General features: G+C 38.7%; 1 protein-coding gene across 5 annotated transcripts in view; it reads left to right on the top strand.

Moving 5' to 3' along the window:
* LOC124119630 (ras-related protein Rab-3) overlaps positions 1–26,803 on the top strand; it is a 72,218-nt gene that overhangs the window by 5,795 nt on the left and 39,620 nt on the right. Inside the window, exon 1 of one of the 5 annotated variants that reach the window (XM_046482205.2) lies at positions 8,701–8,867. The exons of 2 other annotated variants lie outside the window; for them this stretch is intronic. In XM_046482205.2, the coding sequence (XP_046338161.1) occupies positions 8,865–8,867 (3 nt within the window). In that variant the 5' untranslated portion in view covers positions 8,701–8,864. Of the gene's footprint in view, positions 1–8,700; positions 8,868–20,964; positions 21,157–26,262; positions 26,414–26,803 lie in introns of those variants that run through there. 2 more of the 5 variants (XM_046482206.2, XM_046482207.2) reach the window with 2 other exon arrangements.

The following is a 26,803-nucleotide window of genomic DNA, read 5'->3' as shown; positions in this document are numbered from 1 at the left end:
TTGGGTGGTGAGATTTGATGGACTGGGTGGGAAGACTTGGTGGATTGGGTGGTGAAACTTGGTGGATTGGGGAGTGAGGTTTGATGGACTGGGTGGTGAGACTTGGTGGATTGGGTGGTAAGACTTGATGGATTGGGTGGTGAGACTTGGTGGATTGGGTGGTTAGACTTGATGGATTGGGTGGTGAGACTTGGTGGATTGGGTGGTGAGACTTGGTGGATTGTATGGTGTGACTTGGTGGATTGGGTGGTGAGACTTGCTGGATTAGGTGGGAAGACTTGGTGGATTGGGTTGGAAGACTTGGTAGATTGGTTAGTGAGATTTTGTGGTTTGTATGGTGTGACTTGGTAGATTGGGTAGTAAGATTTTGTGGATTGTATGGTGTGGCTTAGTGGACTTGGTAGATTGAGTAGTGAGACTTGGTGGATTGTCTGGTGTGACTTGGTGGATTGTATTGTGTGACTTGGTGGATTGGGTGGTGGGACTTGGTGGATTGTATGGTGTGACTTGGTGGATTGTATTGTGTGACTTGGTGGATTGGGTGGTGGAACTTGGTGGATTGTATGGTGTGGCTTAGTGGACTTGGTAGATTGAGTAGTGAGACTTGGTGGATTGTATGGTGTGACTTGGTGGATTGGGTGGTGAGACTTGCTGGATTAGGTGGGAAGACTTGGTGGATTGGGTTGGAAGACTTGGTAGATCGGTTAGTGAGATTTTGTGGTTTGTATGGTGTGACTTGGTGGATTGGGTGGTGAGACTTGGTGGATTGGGTGGGAAGACTTGGTGGATTGTGTGGTGAGACTTGGTGGATTGGGTAGTGAGACTTGGTGGATTGTATGGTGTGACTTGGTGGATTGGGTGGGAAGACTTGGTGGATTGTATGGTGGGACTTGGTGGATTGTATTGCGTGACATGGTGGATTGGGTAGTGAGACTTGGTTGATTGGGTGGGAAGACTTGGTGGATTGTCTGGTGTGACTTGGTGGATTGTATTGTGTGACTTGGTGGATTGGGTGGTGGGACTTGGTGGATTGTATGGTGTGACTTGGTGGATTGTATTGTGTGACTTGGTGGATTGGGTGGTGGAACTTGGTGGATTGTATGGTGTGGCTTAGTGGACTTGGTAGATTGAGTAGTGAGACTTGGTGGATTGTATGGTGTGACTTGGTGGATTGGGTGGTGAGACTTGCTGGATTAGGTGGGAAGACTTGGTGGATTGGGTTGGAAGACTTGGTAGATCGGTTAGTGAGATTTTGTGGTTTGTATGGTGTGACTTGGTGGATTGGGTGGTGAGACTTGGTGGATTGGGTGGGAAGACTTGGTGGATTGTGTGGTGAGACTTGGTGGATTGGGTAGTGAGACTTGGTGGATTGTATGGTGTGACTTGGTGGATTGGGTGGGAAGACTTGGTGGATTGTATGGTGGGACTTGGTGGATTGTATTGCGTGACATGGTGGATTGGGTAGTGAGACTTGGTTGATTGGGTGGGAAGACTTGGTGGATTGTATGGTGTGACTTGGCGGATTGTATTGTGTGACTTGGTGGATTGGGTAATGAGACTTGGTGGATTGTATGGTGTGACTTGGTTGATTGTATTGTGTGACTTGGTGGATTGGGTGGTGTGACTTGGTGGATTGTATGGTGTGACTTGGTGGATTGTATGGTGTGACTTGGTGGATTGGGTAGTGGGACTTGGTGGATTGTATGGTGTGACTTGGTGGATTGGGTAGTGGGACTTGGTGGATTGTATGGTGTGACTTGGTGGATTGGGTGGTGTGACTTGGTGGATTGGGTGGTGAGACTTGGTGGATTGGGTGGTGAGACTTAGTGGATTGTATGGTGTGACTTGGTGGATTGTATGGTGTGACTTGGTGGATTGGGTAGTGGGACTTGGTGGATTGTATGGTGTGACTTGGTGGATTGGGTGGTGGGACTTGGTGGATTGTATTGTGTGACTTGGTGGATTGGGTGGTGGGACTTGTCATGTCATTGTAACATACCCAGTCACATTGATGATTGCTCGTACTTTATGTGCATAGCTTGCCCGTCCAGACCAGGACTACTTACGAAAATGAAATATCTCATAAACTTGGAGACATTCATGAGTGGCTTAGAGTAGAGTAAGAGGTCCAGGTTTATCCTAGTCTATTCCTATTATGTCAGAAAGAAGATTTTAGCTCATGTTTTTTATGGGGTTGGATCATCACGTGATTTATTAGTACATGTAACTGATATTATTGATTTGCAGAGCACCAAAATGTTTTGCTTCGCAACTCAGACCACTCACCAATTGCATTATAATGTTCAAGAGGTGATACATCAGATTCATTTACTCATTAATAATCTGAGACAAAATAACAAAACAAAAGTCATTTCTCATTATCTAGTAATACTGGACTTTTCATTGTTACTAGTTCGTAAGCCCACACATTGGTTGATTTCAATGTTGTTTCATAAATGCCACACAAACTGCAGCTTAGGAAAAATGTTTCACCCTTATTTTTTCCATTCCGTGGTTGTATATTTACTAACACCGGTTTGTCATTTTTTTCTGTCCGTGCACATTGTCAATAACTTCTGTCAAAATAGCATATTTTGTTCTTGCTACCAGTATGTAGAAAGCTTACCGTATTTGACGTAATAAGCGCTCAGGGTGCTCTCAAAATTAGAAATAGGGGGCTCTTATTAAATAATAATTTGGGTGATAAAAAAAACCCCAGAGTTGAAAGATTTTGTTTGTGCTGACAGCCTGAAATGTTCCAAAAGAAACATCAGTGCGTATTATACACGACAGATATATTTTCCAGAATTGAATTGCCCATAATTAAGGGTGTGTATAACACACAAGTGCGTATTATATAGAATAAATAAGTCTTGTGTACATTGATCAATCAGAAGGGGTGATAATTGGGATTGTTCACTAGCCAATATATTAGCAAATATTGCCGTGAGCACTTATTAGAGCGAGCCGCTTTTTAAGTTGAATACGGTAATTTGTAACCTCATATTTTGGCGCCTGTTTCTGAAAAAAAAATCACTGTCTGAGATTCTGAAAAGCATGAAAATTATTTGTTAAAGCCTTAATACTGGTCAGTGAGGCTTATCATAAGTAGCTGCAAGGCTGCTGATGTGACATCTAAGAAACACGAAGATGGAGAAGGCATAAAGTACATAAATAAACATCATTATATTTATATTTATTATAAGCTTCATAGTTAATTTTTCTCACAGTCACCTGGCTCCTGTTGTTTGTTTTTTTGGTAGCCAAAGCAGTATTGTAGCACCTGTTCTATCTCTCAACAGCTCAAGGTGCCAATTTCAAAATGAAAAATAACCCAGTATAAATCATTCCTCCGATTCATGCTTCACTCATACAAGTGACCTGTGCACCCTAGTCATACTTGTTATTTTGTTGGTCATAAGACCCGTGAACATCCGGGTAGAGAATAGGTCTTCAGCAACCCATGTTTGCCGTAATTATGCAACTATGCTTGTCGTAGAAGGCGACTTTTGGGATCGTGTGGTCAGGCTCACTGACTCGGTTTATGCATGTCATCGTATTCCAATTGCGTAGATCGATGCTCATGATGTCAATCACTACAGGATTGATTATCTATAGACTGCCGGCATATAGCTGGAATATTGCTGAGTGTAGCGTTAAACAATAAACATACAAACAAACAAATATTGGTCATAAGTAAAGTTTTGAAGACTAAATTCCAAAGTTGAGTTTGTATGGTCAGACTCACAATTATTCCAGCCTTATGATGGTGGCCTGAAAAAAATCATGTCTAGAGTTCGCATTTTATTTAGTTATGGTAGAAACGAGATAAACATGCTGTTTTTCAATGTAGAGCTAAGTTACCTGTAGACAATGGTAGATTTAACAGTCCTAAAATTAACATATGAAACCTTTCACTGCGTGTTCGGTTAAATCAACAGCAAACATAGCTCTATATTGAAAACACAGTACCATATGTGTAACGCCTAATTACTAAAAACACCATGTATGGCATCAATTTCAGATGAGCCCTGTGAGATAATACCACATGAATACATGAATTCTCAACAATGAGGAATTTGCTAATGTGTAATTTGTGTCAATCCATTCTGAAAAGGAGCTTCCTAGCTTTCTTTACAATGTGTCCTTTCACCATGACTAAACTGGTTCAACTGATTCATATGTAGATGTGTGTGATAGGCAAATGTGTGGAAGAACATTTGTTTTGGGATTGCAGCAAAGTAAGAACGATCTGGACAGTGCTGGAACTTTGGCTAAATACCAGCGCTCAAATCAAAGGAAATATCACCAAACGACATGTTTGGCTTTGATACCAATTCAGAAGTAATGACCCATTAAATCTTATAATTATTCTTTGCAAAATACTTATTTTCTCATATAAAGCCACAAAGCATATTCCATCATTCCAGATCTTCCAGAATGAACTGAAGCAGTAGTAGTTCATCTCCAAATGTACAGCACTTATGAGTGGGAATTTAGACAGATTCTATAAATATTGGTCATCATGCCATACACATTTTTTGTAACATGGAAGTCATTGTTTTCTGTTTTGTAAAAACAATATGAAATGCAACAAATAAAAATATATGTAGAAGAATTTGGCTTGAAATATTGACAAGTTCTAAAGCTGTTGCATATGTTTTCAACCTGTTGACAGATTTGACAGTTCATACTTCCTGAATGAGTCACAAACACACACTATACATTCCAGAGCTCAAACCATTTTCACCTATGAATTAAGAGCCTAGGATTGAGTGATTGCAATGTGTGACCAGAGTTGACTGTGTGTCATTGTAACCCAGTGATGTGGATCATTGCCCTTGCTGTCAACCAGTGGTGCCAGACTGGAATATTCAGACAAGAGGCCATGATGATATTGATATACTGGAATATTGCTGACTGCAGAATACAGGAATATTCATTCACTCACTACTTCTAACCCATTTGTATCCATGTTTTACCAAGGCATTACCCAGTTTCTGATCTACACATTTCATTTAGATTAGAAAACACAAGAGAGCCTTAGAGTTAGAAAACAACTAACAATGATGTTTTTCATTCAAAGTTAAACCAGTGTTCAGACTCTCGGAGTCCTCTCCTGTTCATCTGTCTGTTGTCTGCCAACACTTCATTTTCATGCTTTACCGAGTCTAGCCTTTTTTGTGCATTGAACTGGGCAATAAAGTTCATTTATTAATGGGGTCAGAAGGAGGCAATATACAAATCATCTAAATTATATGAACGTAAAGAGGGACTGAAATCGTGGCAATTGGCTTAAGGTCAAATCCTGTTTACTCCTTTATAGAAACCTCAGTAGTATGTGCTCTACTTTACTTTGTGAACTGATTCAGCAGCAGCACTATGCTGTTAACAAGGACGGGAACGGTTGACAAATCAGGATCATTTGTCTTCCCATTTACCCACTTGCTTTAAAGAGTTATGTCCCTTGGTGCTGTTAGCTGCAGGATGGACTGTCACATATTCACGCTGTCAAGATGCTTGGCTTGACAAGACACTGCCAAAGCTCAAGTGTTTCACATAGATAGCTTACATCAAAGACCTTCAGCACTTACCTCCGTCGTTTAACAAGTGACCATCATTATATAACTGTGATTTGGTTAATTACAATTTGAAGCTTCCCAAACTTCCTATACTTCAAATATTTGCATTTTTCCTAAACAACTCATATAAGTCTAGTCTCTTGTGAGTTTGTTTGTGAAGCTTCAATGAAAATGTATCACATAGAGGTATCAACAAAACAATTATGATCAATTTCTTTCTTTGTAAATTAGTAATTATTTTGCACATCTACCCAGCAAGGTTGAATCCCCCTGCTATCAGCTGAGGATATTGATGTCCACATTCTATCCACTCAACCTTACTTACTATTTCTGGAATCATTACTTATTGACCAACACCTCTAATTACCCACAGCAAATAACAGATACAGATTGCTAAAGAAACAAAATAATTGATCGGTTTTGCACGTGATCTCCCCCCACCTTCAGCCTCCCCCAATCCTGCGGCTGCCCGAGCAACTTATTCTAAATAGTGGTTGTCAGTATCCTTACATTCAATGCAGGATCCTCTAATTGGTTTGATTTATTCTGTGGGTGTTATTGATTTTTTAAAGTTAGAATTTCTCCTGTAGCACACCACCTTGCTGTAGGTTCCAATTACGGTGGAAGTGCGGACGGGGAATTATCATGGTTATCATTAAAAATGCCAGTGAACAATGATCAAGTAGGTTCAGTTTCATTATGTATGAAAATAGTGGTGATTAAAGAACAGGTTTCCCCTGGGATTTGGTTGCGAGGGCAAAGTGGATGTTTGTGGAGAGGGAGGTTGGTAGTTGTGGCCAGGGAGTTACTCAATGACATGTGCGTTAAGTTAAACTTCCTGTGATCCTGAACACTTGATAATAAAGAGACCATTACTGGAATAGAGATAGTAATGTTTGTAATTGAGAAGCAACATAAGGAATTATGTCTATGTCCAAACTGTGTAGGTCCCAAAGGCCGAACTTGCCATTTTGAATCTCATGGACTTGTATATGCGGATCTTACTAGAAAAGAAGAAATAATACTAAACTCTGTATTTGGACTCATGAGTACCGTATTTTCTTGAGTATAGTGTGCACCCAAGTATAATGCACACACCCCTCTAGCGGAGTCAGTATTTTGGAAAAATCTTTTTTTCAAATATTATGCGCAGAAAACAATTACACTGCACCACTTCAGCGAATTCTAGTAAAGGCATGGGTGATAATAAACTTGGTCAGTACAAATTTGAAATTTGAGATAAAAAATCACCAGACATGTCTATTTACCGTTTAAATTGTATTTTTTGTTCTGCTAGGGATTGTTTTACAACCAGGGATTAAGATTACCTTGTATATTTTCTCATAAACTAAGCTGGAAACAGCAATCAGCTGTACACATTTTCTTGGAATCTACCGGTGATTCAGTAAAAACTTTCCCAATGATATAACTTTTACAGGATTTTAATGCAAGGATCGGAAAAAATTGTATCTGAAACTATTTTTTTCTCAGGAATAATATATTCCAATATCTTGTTATTTTAGTTGCAGCTTTTATTAAATATATTTAAAATGATAATAACCCGAAGTGGAGCAAATATTGCCGGTTATTTGTTTTTCACATGGAACAATTTGACCAGTCACCGTCAAGGCTCCCGCGCATGTGATTGCGAGAACTACGTGTTGACATAGAATCATCGAATTGCAACAAATATGACTTTTAACGAGTCAAAGTATGGCATTTATGATATATGTATCCATGATCTGTCATGTTTCAAGGCGTCAATAACGGTAATCTGACCATGGTTGCTGTTAATAACGGCGAGTTGTGCCTTCTTCTGATCGCTTCACACATGATTTCACAATATTAAAAGGAATTTTAAATAAAATTATTGAAATAAGTTACATATTCAATGAACACTTTTTATAGCCAGACAGTGTGATTACATGATTAATTTACATATTTTAGTGTGCATTTGTTGATATGTTTTTTCCGGTGTTACCGGTGTTACGTGCTCACGGTAATGTCTTTGCGTTGGGGGGAAAAAACATCAAAATTCATTATGGCGTGTATAATGCGCACTTCCTTCTACACAGCTGTGTTTTGGGGAAAAAAAGTGAGCACAATACTCAAGAAAATACGGTAGATTGACAATTGAGGTGATTTCTATTTGAGAATCATTTTAATTAATTCCTGCATTAAGAGGGGTTTAGTGCATAAAGCAAGATTTGTGCCATGATTGAAACCCAATACAACATTGACCTTCATTAGTTGAAGATCAAATAACTCTTTGTGCAACAGTACTTCATGTGCCTGCAGTCAATTTTTTCAACAAGGTGAGATGTAAAGCTACAACCTGAGTTCTTTCAGAAGCATGTATTTCCATATATTGCATGGGATATCTTGCATCTAGGTTATGATTGATCATTAGATTATTTGTAACTGTTAATAATTCTGTAAATCAGATCTTGTGCCTGTGTATCTTGATCTGTCAGTAAAACCACTGAAAACTCTAGCCTCTAGTTGCATGCATCAGTGTCCTCCACCACCAGTTTATTGAAGAAGATGAATGGCTGAGAATCATTAGGAAGTAAGACCTACAGGAAATGCTTCCCTCATTTTCTGTCATTGCCCATTATACTCACTGGTTCCTTCATCATGGCAATGGAGAGCAACACCCACAGCCATGTTGACTTGCACCGACATGGCCTGGCCGGCACAAGGGGTAGGCAGCAGTGCCGGGCTGGGACCAGAATACACCATGAATGGTGTCAGAGGATCAATACTCTCATGAATTGCCCAGCTATTTAGATAAAAGCCATCCTCAGATCCATTAATCACATTCTATACTGACACACCTCTAAATGCCTCTATTTACTATATCTCTTTCAGGCTATTTTAAAATTCATTTAGTTAATAACTTCATGTTTGAACTTTTATTCTTCGCATCCTAACTATGGTCTGTTGTCGCATTGGCCCCTTCTGGTCCCTAGTCCTTTCTCATATGTGCCATTCTTTTACCATGTTATGGAATTCAGCCTGAAGAGAAGCTGCGTTAACGTTCCCATGGCAACACCCTCCTTCCAATGAAGGAAATTGATCAGCATTTGCTTCTCTGAGCGTGCTCAGTACCACACGGCTCTCTGGCAGCGCACTTCTCCCTATTCCTCCACCATCCAATAATGCTGGTAGTAGTGCTGCAGTGAAGTTGGGAGTCTTGTCGGCCAATGAGCAGTGGTGTCGCCAGCTTCAGGAGTCCCCATATTCTACCCTCACTGACGTGTATTTCCTTTGCTCTACAGAATGGTAAACATTTTCTAATCGTTTTTTTTGACTACTTGTTTCTGTGATTTTCAGCAATTGTATCTTGATTTTCTCCAAGTTGCCGTTATTGATTAGCTCAAGCGACTTGGAGTCTCCAACCATCCTAGTGTTTTCTTCTCATCAATGGGGTCTCCGTTGCCAATCTTGATAAGTAGCTCTGGGACGGATTTCGAATCTCATCTTCAAGACAAGATTATGGTGTGAATTGTATGAGTATGTGCTATGGAAAATAAGATTATCTGACTTTCCCTCACAGGAATACTATGGATTTAGGATTTTAAACCATTACACTGGAATATTTGAGAGAGTGAAAATGTAATAAATTATGAATCTTGGCTCTTTGGCTTCAAAAGCTTTCAAGATGACTTACATGTTTCAACTCTGGTATGTGGGCTGTTCAAAAATCTGTGGGGAGTTGTTACTTGAATACGTATTTGATGTTGAAAATATCGGAATGGATTATTCATTTTTTTTATCTTGTAGTTTGTGTGCTTGAATTATAACAGGGGCAGTGGTTATTGTCTGGAACCCTGTATAGCATAATGAAGTCAGGAAATCATTACATTTTCATTCTTTTCAGGTCATAACCATAGAGATATTGACAGATGTGCATGTAATGTTTGCTGGTTGACAGGTGGGGTATTTATGGGATCAATTGATCTGATTGTAACAGTAGGAAGCAAACTCCAATGTAGAAATGTTGAGGCAGGAATGTGATTTCATGTGTGTCATGGTCATAATTAGGCACGAATAGCAAGGGGTCCTTTTCCCAACCACAATGTTTAAAGCTTAAGGATCAAGTGGGTCCCTAGATTCAACTACCATAGAAGACTTCAAGGACCCTGGGACCCCCTTCATTTCGAACATTTCGATTTCATTGGAGAAACTCCATATGATATGGTATAGAATACGACCAACGCAAAGGCATGTATAGGTGTGCAAGAACCTTCATGGCTAATAATATGGTGAAGTAAGAACAAGGGCCAATGGAACTGAAATGAATTCTGTGTGTTTCAAATTTAGAATAATCCTTGGTCTTGCAAAAAGTGTTCAAGTGTTAAATGCACTAGTTATTGGGAAAAGTGCACTATAGAGTGGTCTTGCTGCTCAGAGTAGAGGCTTCGAACAGTGGTGCGAAGGGATGATGTACTTTTCATAGCAAAGCTGTCTGTTCATTACTAGAAGTGTTTATTGTATAATTGTGGTTTATTTCTACAACAAAGTAGCTATGGCAATGTCCTGATAGTAAATATCCATAGCAGGGAACAGATACCATCTAAATGCGAAAATGGATGATTGGTTATCAGAAAGATCTATAATATATCCGGCTGGTAGCCACTCGCTCTTGGTGTACACAGAGTCCAGGAATCAATGGAGGCCTCAAGCCTGGTCCATGGGTAATCATGGCTGCTTGCTGGAGCGAAACCATTAATCACATAATACACAGCAGCCGTTCAGTTGCTATTGATTTGTGTTTGATTGAGCCCAGTGCAGCTTCTATCACTCAATGCTATGTGATGTCCACTGATGTTTCACTTGACCAGGCTTCGCATTGAAAATTGCTGCTGACATTCTGTTTGTGTTGTTAAATGTCTGAGCATCACACACAGTTGAGCAGGAGAGTGGTAAATCCTGAGAGAGCTTTTGCCCTTGTGTTTACTATTGTGTTTGTGTTCTCTCTCTGACATTGACTGACAGACCAGTATAGGTTAAATCTTTTCCAGTGTTGCAGCAGCAACAAGCCTGAATGACTGCTTCTATCCTAAACAATGTATCCACTTCGCTAGCTCTGACTACCAATAGTGACTCAAAAAGATATTGAATATACAGACTTTGCCAAAAACTTAGTCTGCTAGCCCCAATTTCTATTTTGGCATTATTTTACGGATGTTATAGTAGGGTAACTAGTGTAGGCTGTTCTTACTAGCTAAAGAACTGTGCTAGACCAGGGCTTCATACTAGTGCCTCAAGTAGCAGACTAGATATATGTTTGTGTCACAATATTCTGATACTGATTTGTCTTTGTTTAACTTGTATAAGACCATTATGATGATGTCACGCTATTGTTCTTGCAGTTGCCTCTGTGCCAGGAATCTATTGGCCATTGTGAACCTGTAGTTTGTGCGAGTAAAACTGACACAACAATAGGTCAATGTGCAATATTATTGAGAAACTATATTTCAAGATGGTCAACCATAACATGGTTCAAGTCAGAGAAGTTGTTTGAATGTGTTGATTTTGCTCCTGGAATAAACAGTTTCTCACAATTTCTCCATTAAGATACATTATACGTGATAACATTTAAGTCTGAATACCTTTTATTAGACACAGCCTTTGAAGTAGTGGTTATAGATGCAGACTGATGACAAGATCTGTACATGAGTGGAAGACCATAAACATTTGGTTTGTGTCTTGGATATCAATGTGAATATTCCTCCTTCCTTCCAAGTTCATGTTCACAAGCAGCATGTAGTGACTCTTGTACATGACCATAGCAATATGTAGGGTTGTTGTCACTGTTCTTTGGTCTGGTGTTCGATTCTGCAGAGAATAGCCAAATATTACAAGTAATATTGTTGTTTTATTGTCATATTCATTACTTAGAAATAATGCAAGATTTAGGGTTTAATTTTCTTAGATCTGTGCCAGTGTATTGTGAAAACATGAATAGAAAGTGAATCCTTCATCTGTAAGTAATGCCTATCAAACAATTCACCCTTCATCTGATAGTCGGAAATATTGAACATAATCAGTTATCTTGTTTGTGTGGCAGGTTTTATGGAGAACAAGTTTATTTTAATTTGATTATATTCATTGGATTTTGTAGAATCCCACAAGTTCGGTTATATGTTTTGGTGAAGCAGCTGCACGTGTTGTAGTTCGTCTTCTTGGCAGTGCTATAATAAAGGCAGTCATCAATCCGTACATTTCAATTCTTCAATGCAGGGTAGACAGGAAACAATTGTTTGGCTAATTGAGGCTTTACTTGATCTGCAAGTGATGTTTGGAGCAGGCTGCCTGCAAGGGATGAAGGCTGGGCACAATCAATACCTGCTGTCTGAGACGTCCTTAGTCAGGTACCAGTCTCCCTTATCCACTGCTGCATCCATGGTGGATATTAATATGGCTTGGACCAACTTAGTATTAGTCAGGGAGTCCCAATCGGGACAGACATCACAGAGGGAGACATAATTGCTGAATCCTTTAGCTGACTTTTACAGGTATTATACTTACAGTAATTCCTATTAGATCTCAAAGGTACCATTACATAGACTTTGTTAGAGACGTATTTAGGACATGAAAGTTATTTCTATGTATCATTGGAGCTGGTAATTTAATGTTTTCATGACAAGAGGGTGGTACATAAACTACAAGTGAACTATATGTCATGAGACCCGTGAAGATCCAGGTTGAGAATAGGTCTTCAGCAACCAATGCTTGCTGAAAGAGGCGACTATGTTTATCGTAGGAGGCGACTAACAGGATCGGGTAGTCAGGAACTCTGACTAGGATGATGCATGTCATCGTATCCAATTTGCGTAGATCTATGCTCATGATGTCAATAACTGAATTGTCTGGTCCAGACTCGAATATTTACAGACCACCGTCATATAGCTGGAATAGAGCTGAATGCAGTGTTAAGCAACAAACAAATATGTCATGAATAAATAAATATGTTTACTGAACAGTCATGTCAAGTTAAGTTATTTTGACAGAGACTGCTTCTGTGGTCTAGTGGTCGAGAGTCCGCCCAGACAGTGAAAGGTCCAGGGTTCCTTCCCCGGACGTGTCATACCAAAAGAAGTTAAAAGATGGTACTTGTAGTTACCCTGTCTGGCCCTCAGCATTAAGGGACCAAAACAAGGACTGGTCGGCGCAGAGTCGGCATACTGTGTCTGAGTGGGGTATTCATGTTAAACTGAGGCATGGTATCTAAGTGGGCTAGCGCTATAAATGGGCATCAGTCCGAATTAGTACCAGCAGCCACACACACACACATGGGCATGCACGTCGCTATATAAGTGCAATAATCTTGGACGCGACGTTTAACCCCATTTCACCTCACCTATTTTGACAGAAATTCTGCTACATGCAAGTTGAGTTAAAGTGGGATGACTCTTCATTTTCAAAGAGTCACTTTGAGCATGCACCGCTTTCACAAGTTTCAGAGTATAAAGCATGGGCTGCAAACTGATTATGGGATACACTTTTCTTAAATTTTAGCCTTAAATGAGCAAATATGAGGTACACCTAATTTTATCTCAACATTTGATACCAGTTGCTAAGCTAGTCCAATATTCAGACTTTCCCCAAAAATCTATAAACAGGGTTGTGCTCCACTGTTTTTAGTCCAAGTTTTGTCTGGAGTCATGTTTGATACTGAGACATTGAAGTTTTGTAAAAAAAAGTATTGTTAAAATTGAGTAAACAGACACCGAAAGTGGTGTCAGAACAACTTTGGACTGCCAATTTGCCCAAGCATGTTTGTTATAAGGGGCAAAAGTGGAGCAATGTATTGATATAGTTCATCAATGGCATAAAGCTGTTTAATAAAGATGAACAATTTACTAAGTGATGAATGTAGAATCTTTGGTACCCAGATGTTTTTTTTACGGTTGTCTTGCATGTGGACAAGTGACTTGCCCAGATGAAGCTTGCACTAACGGTGCTATTTTTAGTGTCATGTGATTTCTCCACTCATCACTCGTACATGTCATTGCACAAGCTAATTGTGACGAGCATCCCAGTAATTTGCTCCATCATTTCAGTTACAAGCTGAGTAAATGATGGTTGGCACACACAGCGTGCTGATCAGTCAAGACAAGGATGGAAGCTGAGAAAGTAGAGCCTGCTTATGTAAATGGAATGGCACCATTGTTTGGTTTGTGCATTTGTTGACATTGTACTATCCAGCGTTAGAAATTGGCACTACAGTCATTGCCAAACTGCCTAATTGTTATGGTATCATAAAGACTAGTAGAAACTTGCCATTTTTAAGGGTTTAGCTGTATGGTACCATTATAAGGATTTCTTATCGCTTCTATCGTTCCAATTTACTGGTAGATCTGTGTATTGCAATATATGAAAATGTGATGTTTGTACGTAAATAGTTCAGTTGCCAATGGTATCTTCTAAAATGTGTGTGGGCTGTTGTGTTCACCCGAATTTCATTGTTATGTGTTTAGTTGTGATACTTTACGTTGTGAAGCTTTTTATGGCACCGATGACCTTTCAGTGCTCAGCGATACCTGGTGATTTGTTTCATTCCTGGTTTCTTAAGTGTTGGTTATGTTTTTATCAATTTTCTTGATGAGACAATAAACTTGGTATTGGTTTAATATCGTGTTTCATACAGATATTGGCAGCATTTGTATTTCTTGGTGTAGAAAGTAAAGGCTCTTAGAGACTAGACTACTGCAAGGTTATGGTGTTTCCGCTAATAACAGCGATAGAAACTAACAGTTTTAGTCCACTTGTCCTTATAATGATAACATATAGCCAAACCCTTAAAAATGGCAAATTGCTACTGGTCCTTATGATACCTTAACTTTTGGACAGTTTGGCAAGGACTAGTGACAATTTCTGATGCTGGTAGACATGCTGACACTAAAAGACTAAATGTTATTTTAATACTGTGGTGAAAACTGAAATGTTTTGCAAATGTTCATGATAAGTCTTCAAAATGACATCCGTTCTGCCCTGTGAGACATTGGCTGTACTCCAGTTGCAATTCCCTTCTTTGAAAGTTGATCAGATAACGGTGCCAGGAAATATTCATACAAGATGCTATCTCCCTCCCTGCTGGTTTTGTAAGAGGGGACTGGTGCAAATGGTCTTCTGCTGAGCAGACTTTGAATAATGAATAAATGTTGATGATTACTGCTGTGGAGCTGAGGCTCTCCGTCACTTCTAGTTCATGTCTATTTTAGTGTTGTCTGAATGATTAAATTGTGCAGACTGTGGAGTGGTACTCTTGTTGGCCCTGAGTTTTGATCTTGAATGTACTGTTTGAAATTGAGTCTGCCTGCTAGTCCGAGACTGGCAACAAAACTGGCTGTTTTGTAAATATAAGTTTTATTGCCAAGTACTAATATTAAAATGTCATTGCAGAGGTTTTGAAAGATGTGTGCAGGCATTATTCACTGTGATATTAGTTTATGGCCAAAGATGGTAGCATCACACATTCGTTGTCACTTTTTCGGTTTTTCTTGTAATTTAAAAATTCCACTCAGTCTATCTCGCTTTAGTGGACATCTTTTTTTTTGTGCCAGCATTGATTGGAGTTGTGCAAAACATAGTACCGGGTAATTATTTTGCATGAAGTAATTTTGAATATTGTTATGAAAGACAAGTTGAATATTCAAGACATAAAGTATTACATTTGTGTTGACTGGTTTTATCAAATATTTCAATACATCTCTTCAATTCAGTTCAATTTTGATCTACAATTGACTTGTCTGTTTGAAAGTAATATGTTGGTAAATTATTTTTTTAAATGAAAATCCACAGATTATATTTGTGCTTGTGGTGTGAACAAGTTCAGAGAGAAACTGCCAAGACAGCTTCTGACCGATACTGTCTGTGCCCAAAACAGCCTACTGGCCCTAACTGGCTCTTAACATCATTAGATGTTAGTGCTGTATGGACTATTATTAGCTGGACTAACTAGACCAAACAGAATTTTACTATACTCGGGCTTCGGTTTAGGCAGTACTGGCTGATGGACCTCAGACTATGCAATACTGACTGATGGACCTCAGACTAGGCAATACTGACTGATGGACCTCAGACTAGGCAATACCGACTGTTGGACCTCAGACTAGGCTATACTGACTGATGGACCTCAGACTAGGCAATACTGACTGATGGACCTCAGACTAGGCAATACCAACTGATGGACCTCAGACTAGGCAATACTGACTGATGGACCTCAGACTATGCAATACTGACTGATGGACCTCAGACTATGCAATACCGACTGATGGACCTCAGGCTATGCAATACCGACTGATGGACCTCAGACTAGGCAGTTCTGGCTGATGGACCTCAGATTATGCAGTACTGACTGATGACCTCAGACTAGGCAGTACTGGCTGATGGACCTCAGACTATGCAATACCGACTGATGGACCTCAGACTATGCAATACCGACTGATGGACCTCAGACTAGGCAGTTCTGGCTGATGGACCTCAGATTATGCAGTACTGACTGATGACCTCAGACTAGGCAGTACTGACTGATGGACCTCAGACTATGCAATACCGACTGATGGACCTCAGACTATGCAATACCAACTGATGGACCTCAGACTAGGCAGTACTGGCTGATGGACCTCAGACTATGCAGTACCGACTGATGGACCTCAGACTATGCAATACCGACTGATGGACCTCAGACTAGGCAGTACTGACTGATGGACCTCAGACTAGGCAGTACTGACTGATGGACCTCAGACTATGCAGTACTGACTGATGGACCTCAGACTAGGCAGTACTGACTGATGACTTCAGACTATGCAGTACTGACTGATGACCTCAGACTAGGCAGTACTTGCTGATGGACCTCAGACTATGCAGTACTGGCTGATGGACCTCAGACTATGCAGTACTGACTGATGACTTCAGACTATGCAGTACTGACTGATGGACCTCAGACTATGCAATACTGACTGATGGACCTCAGACTATGCAATACTGACTGATGGACCTCAGACTATGCAGTACTGACTGATGACTTCAGACTATGCAGTACTGACTGATGGACCTCAGACTATGCAGTACTGACTGATGACTTCAGACTATGCAGTACTGATTGATGGACCTCAGACTAGGCAGTACTGGTTGATAGCCCTAAGACTAGGCAATACCGACTGATGGACCTAATATACTGAAAAACATGACATGTACTGTTAAAGTATAGTTGTTCAAACTATATTTGAAACAATTGATAAAACTGGATTAGTGTTTAGATAAGGTCACAATATTAATAAGATCAGTTATGTTTATTCATATATTCTGTGAAACCTTCTGGAACTTTGGAAAGATATATTTGCTAAGGACATTAATAATTGGTTATGGCCGCAATTAACTGAAACTGATGTGGATTGCTGTTTAATCATTAAACCAATGTTTGTGTCAAACAGTCGTATCATTCTACATTCAGTCCATTAGGACATTAGACCTGTTATAGATACTCAATAAATTTGTCATGCCCATTCACGTCTGTTTTCTGGAACATTTTATGGGGCTGTTATTATGGTGAGACTCACTGATATAGATTTATTCCAGCAGAGTAAATGGAAGTGCATGAATATCAAATATATAAATGATTGATTAGCCCAAACTACAACTAATATTAGATGCAGACCTTAGGTTGATTATCAGAAAGGATTTCCAGCCTGTTTCATACAGAAATGTTGGCATATCACTGGCCCAGGATATAAAAGTTTTGTTCTATTTTGGGGAAGAAATGTTGCTATATTTAAACACTATTGGGATTTCAGGTTAGAATAGGTCCCCAGCAACCAATGCTGGTTTGCAAGAGGTGACCAAATGGATTATGGCGTAGTGACTTGGTTGCTAGGGCGTCATTGTACCCCATAGACGTGGATCATTGCTCACAATATCAACACTGGATAATCACTGGATTGTCTGGTCAAGATTTGATACATTACAGGCCACTGGGATATAGCTAGACTATTGCTGAGTGCGCTGTTAACCAACAAACATTACGTCCGCCTGACAAGAAATAGATAGATTCATAGTTCCCTACCATATTGTTTGACCCCACTGATTACTACATCTACACTTGAAGTAATATATATATATGTATAATATCTGTGACATACTTGGTCAAGAGGTCGAAGGCCAAGATCCAGGTCATAGTGTGGAGTTGCGTCCCTTAATCATGCATGGATCTGCTTATCATGGTGTTAATCCCAGATTCACCTGGATGATGATCTTTTCAGCAGCATCTCTGGCTTTTCAAGTTGAACATGTTGAAATAGTTTATCTTTGTCGCTTTTTTTTTTTGCCTGCATTAAACTAACAAATATAAATGAAAGATTTAACAATATTAACAAGCAGTAGTATAACTTATAACCTTTTATCATTACTATATTACTTGAAGTGAAGATTAACATGCCTAAGTTCCATGCCCAAATGGCATCCTATTCTTATACCAACATCTCCCCAATTGCGTGGATCGATGCTCATGATTTCAATCTCTGGATTGTCGTGTCCAGACTCGATTATTTACAGACCGCTGTCATATAGCTGGAATATTGCTGAGTGTGGCGTAAAACAACAAACAAACATCTCCAAACATCCAGTCAGATTTATACCTCATCTGGACACTCGGAATATCGCTATCAAATGTTTAGTAGTATGTGATATCACGATATTAAACAACTTAACATACCTAAAACCTCTTGTATGTACTCAGATATGTCGTATAAAAATAAGATGTACATGCTTCAAAGTTAATGATTAAAATTGATTTCTGTCAACTGACCATTCCCTGAAAAATTTGAATCTAAAGTATCCTGATAAATGATCAGTAGAATCTAGTAGATTTTATGGTACATCAGTTAGGCAATGTGAATTGGATAATACTATGAGAATGATAGGACCCGTCGTCATCCCAATCTGCTCATAAATAGAGTTGATGTCTATCCTGGTCTTTGTGGGAAGAGTCGGAGGAACAGTGATGTATTTGTGTGGGCTGAGTGGGAGTTATGACGAACAAGTCTTTGGGAGTGAACTGGCCATTCCGGGACACCAGCTACACGTGACCAGGCAGAGTCAATTTACTATCGATAAGGGAATTGATCAGTTTCGTATAAGCACATTGTTCTATATTGATCTTGTGAGGTGTTGAACATAAAAATAAACTGTAGAATGAATTGCTAAGGTAGCTATTGTGTAATTTCATCTCTTACTTATGTATTACTGTAGTTGAGTAAGTTCAGAATTGCAGTTCCTTTGCTGCTGTTATCAGAGGTGTTGTTTGCTGTCAGTAGACAGGACAAAAACACTCAAAATATTTATTCCATAAAGTACATGGAATGTCTGATTCTTTTTGCTGTTATGTTTGACAGTATCATGGTTATTATAAGAAATATAATTAGGGAATTGTTGAGAGTGTGAAGAAACTGTTGATCTTTTTGAACTCTCCATTTCTGCATAACAGTTCATCATACAAAAGGTTAGAAATAATAATCAAATTGGTGTTTTGCATAATTCAGTGAAAACATTTGATATTGCTCACTATCCTTGAAGTAGATTTTTCACAAGCTGTATTTCAAATCAATTGACATCACTAACCACCTTTCTCCTACCAATGTCAAGGATACTTTATGAATGTGATACCACAAGTATGAATATCTTGAATCTCATTGAGTATTTTGTGATGTGGGCGGGCGGGGGCCTTGTCTTTTTGTGGGAAAATCTTTTACCCAGTTACCATGTTTCTGTCGTTAACGTTGTGTCGGATGCGTTCATGCAGCTGGGGTCCTGGTGAAAATGAGTTGATTTTCTCAGCGCTCACCTGAATAATTATAAACAAAGCAAACTGTTCAAACACGAACTGTCTACAAAGTTACAGGAATAGATATGCACTAGCTTCCTAGTACCATCTGTTGTTAAAGGTGTGCTAAGTTCTGGTTGAGTTTCAGGCTTCTTAGAGGGTGTCCTAAGATCTTATCACTATTTGGGCCAGAATATGTTTTAGGTTAATGCCTACTGTTGCTCTACATGGGGAAGAATGCTTTAGCAATTGGGTGAGAGGTAATATTCTCCCAGGAAATAGTACATGCAATTTTTATCATGTTATGTCCTAAAGTACCATTGTACTAATTTATAATAGATACTATTGGTGAAAGAGTTTTCAATGTAGAATGTAAATTCATAATGACAAGGATGACTTGTGATCAGAAACCTGTTTTCTATCATGATTATTCAAATCTTGGACCCCAAGGCACAACTGTAAACTGCAGTCTGTTTGACTTTTTGTGAAGTGATTAGGATTGACGAGGTGGTTGTTTTCATTGATTTTCTTGTTGTGAGGCAGGTGCTGGACCCCAGGTACCGTTATTTAACATTAGATGTTGAATAAGATCTTCACTGTGGCCTAATTTAGCCATGGATTTAATACGGATATAGAAGAGAGCGAGGTCTTTAGCTGGGCATCATTATGCAGACAGGAATAGAGTTGATTGTACAGCATGGAAGTCTGTAGTTGACATGTTTTGTACAGGAGCATTGTGCTATAGGATTACTGTTTTTAATAAGAGTCTTAGTGATGTACGAGTAAGTTCAGCTTTACCAATTGTCACATCAGGGATGACATTTCTGTGAAAAATATTTTAAGTATCTTTTCAGGATTTGGTTTTATCAAAGGAGGATAATGAAGGAAAGAAGCTTACTTGTCAGCTGAAGGTCAGGGCTTGTGTTGAGGGCAGAGCATGTAGCTTCACCCTTCAGACATGTACGAGGGATTGGAAGATTATGAACATGATGAAAAAGAATTTTTTATAAAAGTCCACATAAATGTTTGTGTGGGTTTATGTCCTTACTTTAGCCATAATATATGTTAATAAGTTTAAAACAGTTTGCTTGTTTAAGTATTAAGAATTATTCATGAGTCAAGAACCCATCCTGGCTATAAGTCCCTCGTGTTCACTGTAATTGAACATGAAAAATCTGGACATAGTGTCTTAATACTACCCATAGGAAGTGAAAATTCAGATGCTGAAGCAGCATGCTCTTCAACATGTAATACCTTGTGTTAATAATAAATGAAGCCTAGAGTAAGCTGTTAATTAGGCTCCACTGTGAGCAAGGTTGCAGGTGTGATTTCCCATTTCTGCAAGGCAGTAACACAAAAGACTATTACTTATGGTAAATGCAGTGTTTGATGAACACAATATCCACTGATTAAAGCCTAGGGGAGTGCGAGATGTCAATTAGGTCAGGAGTTACCTCCCTTGTTTCTCCAGCCATCTCTGATACACATGGATCAATATCTGGTATAGATTCAACCAGTTTCTGCCAAGCCTCCCTACATTCTATGAATATTGAATGCAACCTCAGCCTCATTGTAATGGCGGCCATGTTTAATTAACTGACATTGGTGCGTTGGTGGAAGTCAGGTTTTCAGCCATTTGTGACAGATCGACATCCAGTGCTACAGACTGAAGGATTCTAACATATTTCACCTACTCTAACATATTTCAGAGGTGCCAAACTAAAGAGGAAAGCAAGCTTAAAGGTATGGACATAATTTATTCCTGACTATAGCCAGGAGGGAGATATATATGATGTGTTTGCTGTATTGCCATATGTCTGTATATTATTTGGCATGGTGGCAATGTGTCTAGATCTTGTATATGTATTAAATATGGCACTGAAGTAAGTCTGAATGTTCAGTCACTATTATAATATGATTGTGTTATAGGTATGTTTCAAAGTGATACTTGATTCAAGAATTTCAAATATGTAGACAAGGTGATTGAAAGTAAGTAGTTATTAAAAATGAAATATGACATTTGATTCAGTATGTAGTATGTATAGAATATGCTTTGACATTTTTGGTCATGTATGTACAAGTTGTTTTCTAGACCCATGGTTTTAGTTAATAAATACATGTAATTGAGCAACAAATTGAGTGTTAAATGTTCTCTGAAATTGATACTTAATGTTATATCTGTGGAAAGTCACTGTCAAATGGGGGCAGTGGGGTAGCCAAGTGGTTAAAGCATATGCTTGTCCCACCGAAAGGCTGGGTTTGATTCCCGACATGGGTACAATGTGTAAAGCCCATTTGGGTAGTCTCCGGCCATGATATTGCTGAAAGCGACAAGAAAACAACATTCACTACCCACTCACTCATTCACTACTGCCAAATAAACACTAAGATATTCCAGAATTGGCTCCTGGTTCCTTCTGCTTGTTTGAGGAGCTAACCTTAGGATCACAGGGTTATTATGTGTATCCTGGCTGCCTTTGTGTCATCATAAATATCATCGAGTCCTAAATACCCTCAAAATAGACCCCGAACCCTGTGTACCCAAAGGGTATTGTCAGCCTCAGTAAAGAAACTATGAAACCATAGTACCATGAATGTTTGAGTGAATGCGTTTGGTACAATGCTACTTTGAACAGTATTTCAGTTATGTCATGGTGTGTCAGCTTGATGTGTAAAGAAAAGCCTAAAGTGATGCAGGTCTTATATGTTTATATGTGTTTGGGTGAAACCCACAGACTGGGAATAGTGGATGACAAACGTAGAAACAAACTCGCGGAAAGTCTGGGATGACTAGGGGACTCAGCTATGGTGAATGTGAGGGGACCTGAGAATGTATATAGGCCTTAAAAAATATTTATCATGACACCAGAAGTAGTGTGAAAAACACTACACAGAACTGCTGTGATGAGTTGACTCACCAAAGTTGTGAGAAAAGGTGCGGTAAACAAGCTAGTATGGAATTTCCTTTTACTAGCTTGTCTTATGATGAGTAAACTGTAAGTTTGACAGGATGTTCCTATAGTTTTACCAGCATCATACAACCAATATCGTGTAACCAGAGAAGTGGATGGCTTGAAGCAAAGATCCAGGACACAGTTCAGGTTTAAACATATTTTATTCACAAAGCGAAATTATAATAGAAAAACCTCTATAAGAATTTACAAAATATAACTTACATAGTTAGAAATGTTGATTGAAATAGATAAGGGATGGGAAAGGACAGACAAGATGTATGTATGATATAGTGTAAAGCGGGGACCATCTACCACTTTCACATTTATCTTCTGTGGTGCCAAGTTGGAAAACATGTTCACTGTGAGGACACTGTTTATTCCATCTGGATTTTGTTAGGTACAGGAGTTCTACATAACATATTACTACACTGAAGGAGTATTTAACCTTTATACAATATATAAGCCCTAGATTATAACATGGGATTACCTCAGATTATTGCAAGTAATTGAGGTGAAGTTATTTTACAGTGAACATCAAATTATGATGTGTGCAATTAGCACAACAGGTGTTCTGAAAATAATACAAGTTATTGTATTTTTCAATTTCTGATTACAATGTGAAAAGGAAAAACAAACTCATGAAAGGATTGTTTTTTTGTCCATAATCCACTTCACATGAGAAAACGTTCTAGATAAGAAAACAATGCCTGTCGTCTGATCCCATATGTTGGCTTGACCAAGGTATTGACTCTGAGAAACTATTTCCCATGAGAAAGTCTTGATGAGCCGGTTGTGAACATGTCTGCACTTCAAAGTGGAACATTTTACATCATCTATCAATTAACACTAAAACCTCTATAATCACACATGTTGGACTGTAAAGTCTGTATCTGGAACTGTCCCTACACCAAGTAATGACTTTGCTTCTCTGAGGGGACAGAAATATGGTTTCAGCTGGTTGAGATATGTGACTACTTGTCATGGTCAGCTATCAGAGAGTACGTGTTTTTCTAAACTTGTCAGATCGTTGATTTATTCGTAAAATGGTTCGAGATTACTCAAGGAAGATTATTCAATATCTATTTCAAGAGTGTATTAGTTAAAGAGTATGTTGTACCTCATGTCTCTTACATATGTTATTGAAGGTCCACTGATTATTTTTCTACAGGAGCATCTACTGCTTATGCTGTTCCAGGTGTTTTACATGGATACTGTCTGCTCTTGATGTGCAGGTGCCCCTTGTTTAATACTCTACATGGGCACCTTTTAACTGCTCTTGATGTGCAGGACCTCCCCCGTCTCAGTACTCAACAGCAGCGATAGAAACTGACAGTTTCAGTCAACAAATCTGTATAATGATATATATATATATTTAATGATAATGCATTTATAACTACATTAAGTTAGTTTTAAATAAAAAGTGTAAGCTAGAGCACTCATTGCATCCAGATTATGCACCAAGGATACTGGGAAATACCTCTCTTTTTTTAAGCTTTGCATAAAAAATGTGTTGATTCTTTCGACTTCAATAATATGACAGTAACCTCCCCAGAACTATTTTCGTAGCTGTAACATGTGATTTTATTGGATAGAAATTGGTTTCTAATGACGCTTTCTTGTCGAAATCTGCTACAAGGATCGTGATTTGTCAAATTCAAGCACATCACGTAAGGCAGCCAATCAAATTAATGGATACCGTCCTTGTATAGGATACATTCAGAATAAGACAAAATATTTGGGTTAAATCGTGTTAAATGATCTCTCATGCATATATTTTGCCGAGCCTAGAAATTGAGGTGATGAAAGCCGAGATGTAATTTGACTTACAATACACCCATTCGCACAAAAAGATTGAAATAATAAGCTTGGGTGTAAGTTTGATAACTTTCAGATATATTTTTGTTCATTTTATTTAGTACTTTATATAATTTATTTAAAGATTTGCATTAAACGTTGTTGTTTTTACTCTTTGATATGTTCGATACGGACCAGTTGTTAAGCATGTGTCTGGGATTATTATTTTTCAATTGATAAAAGATAATAAACTGAAATATATATACGTACTTCAGTGCCAATTTCTAACACTGAACAGGGTCTTTTCTTATGTGCAGGTACCACCTTTTTAGTTCTCAAAAAGGTCACCTTCAGCTCTTCACTCCATGAAGATTCTGGGTTTGAATTAGTATCAACTTTTGCTTCTCACAAGAGGCGCCTTTATGAATTGAGTACGCTGATTTGACTTATTGCATATCATCTTGCCCAAACAGTATGGATCATTGCTCCCAATATCAATCACTGTTTTGTCTCGTTAAGACTTGACTAATGGGTCACCTGCCAGTCTTCATGTCCCCAGATCTGCCCTCTACAGGGTCATTCCTAGCCTCCTTATACATAGGATGTCAGAGTTCAGTATGTCACATGTGTGTAGGACAAGTTTTCCATATCAGATGACATCATATGAAATTCCTATATCATGGAGACATCATGTCATGTATATGTAATGACATAATTCAGTCGTCACTGATTTTGTAATAACTGCATATTCTGCAAATCTGCAGGTTCTGTTAACTGTAGTTATTTGTTGACTTCAAAAATTATTTGTGTGTTTGTGCTTGCAGAGGTAAATTGTCAAAATTTGGGATGTCCCATGTTTGAAACTATACATGGAAAGGATCAAAGTAAGGCTTAGATATATTCAAGATATGTTTAGTTCATGTGTTTCATTAGTGTTTGTATGTAAAAGTACCTTCAGGTTCTTATGTACTAATCCCCCGCTGAGTTATGACAGCTGAAGGTAACAATTACAATGTAGGCTGCACCTACTCTTCTCATAACCCCAACCCTCCCACATTAGTCGGTGCTATCATATCCTTGACGCCATTTGAGGTCCTACCTGTGCTGAACTCACTCCTGTATCCTCCAATGTAACAAAGGGCTCAGAAAGCGAATCAAAACATTGACTTTTGTGCCGAGGTACAGTATGTCCCAATGAAGTGACTTCAGTTCAGGTGCCAACTGTCTGTCAATGTAACTACATGCCTTTTACCTTCTCAATATGGAAAGACAATTGTGATAGACACTTTGACATGCTATTATGGCTGTTCAAGACCAAATCCCTGCATGAATAGGTTAATATAATGAAACTTTCTATCATGAATGAATACAGTATATTTAAGTTTTATTCCTTCTATTACTGGATAAAATGTAACTTTGATTTCTCCAGTGCAGTCATGAATGGTTAAGACCACAAGTGATGTGTGTCATGATGAGTCATTGGTGTTAGACAATAGCCTCCCAACAAGAGGAGGTCAATCATTTTTTTTCATGGCACGCATGACTAGAGAGGTTTTTGGTGACTGAATTACAACAGGAGTGTGTTCAGTATTGGGATATTTTTTAGGTGCTCTGAATTCATTTTTCAAATGTGTTTTATAGTGACTTAACTTGTTACTTCTGTTTTGTTGATGTTAATCTTGCACATAATCTTGACAGAAAAGGTTAAGAGCGATCCGTTGTTGGCACTACATAAGAATTATGACCTGATAAAATTAACATAGCGGAAGACATCAACACAGTCCTACAAGCTAAGCATTTTTGATAAACGCTCACTTTACTTTAAATGAAAAATCAATGGTTAAGTTCTTCATGGATGATAAATTGTCCGAGTTCTGACGTTTAAAACCACATTAATCTGGCATACAGGCTTAGTGTTATCTTTCTATGTGTCTACAAGATGAAAAGCTGGCGCTGTTTGGGGCAACAGCTGGTGAACTTATATACAGCAACTCTCACATGATGGTGACCATAAACGGGGAAAATCAATGGTTTGTCATTGCCCTGCTATTTCAGAATACCTATGTGGTATCTACATACTGTATTGGAGTTGCGAGCTAACCTCGTTCCCAGATCGTGCAGTGAGCTCACTCCACCTGGGACTGCCCATGCATAGCTTCACAGTTTTCCCTCCACCTGCATAGCTGGCAGTCTGGGATTGGTATCATTGTAATTTGTATTGAGATATTTGGATCATAATTTCCACAATTGAGGTAAGCTACGATTATTCATGTATTGGAATATCACTTTGACATCTTGTAGCTCCATTTTTTTCATGTTGTTGATGACTATATCAGATTGTTGTAGTTGTGTTGAGATATTTGATCCATATTATACGGGATATTTTAAGGGTTGTTCATGCATCCAAATGTACATGTTATCGTGTACTGACATTCCAGTGTGAATATTGTGTACTGACACTCCAGTGTGAATAGAGATCTGTCTTGTTGGATAATATTTGTAGGTTGTCCCACTGTTCATTCTTCACACTGTATAGTTTTACTGTAATCAATTGGTCAGGTGTGATTGAGTTGTTATTTATGCTGATTTTATTTGAAAAATTATAAAACTTGATTTAAGGTAATCTGATAGTACGATACTTT

The sequence above is a fragment of the Haliotis rufescens genome, unplaced genomic scaffold (assembly GCF_023055435.1).
Source record: "Haliotis rufescens isolate VD_foot unplaced genomic scaffold, xgHalRufe1.0.p SCAF_2, whole genome shotgun sequence".
Classification (NCBI taxonomy): Eukaryota; Metazoa; Mollusca; class Gastropoda; order Lepetellida; family Haliotidae; genus Haliotis; species Haliotis rufescens.
This window is presented reverse-complemented; position numbering and strand designations above follow the sequence as displayed.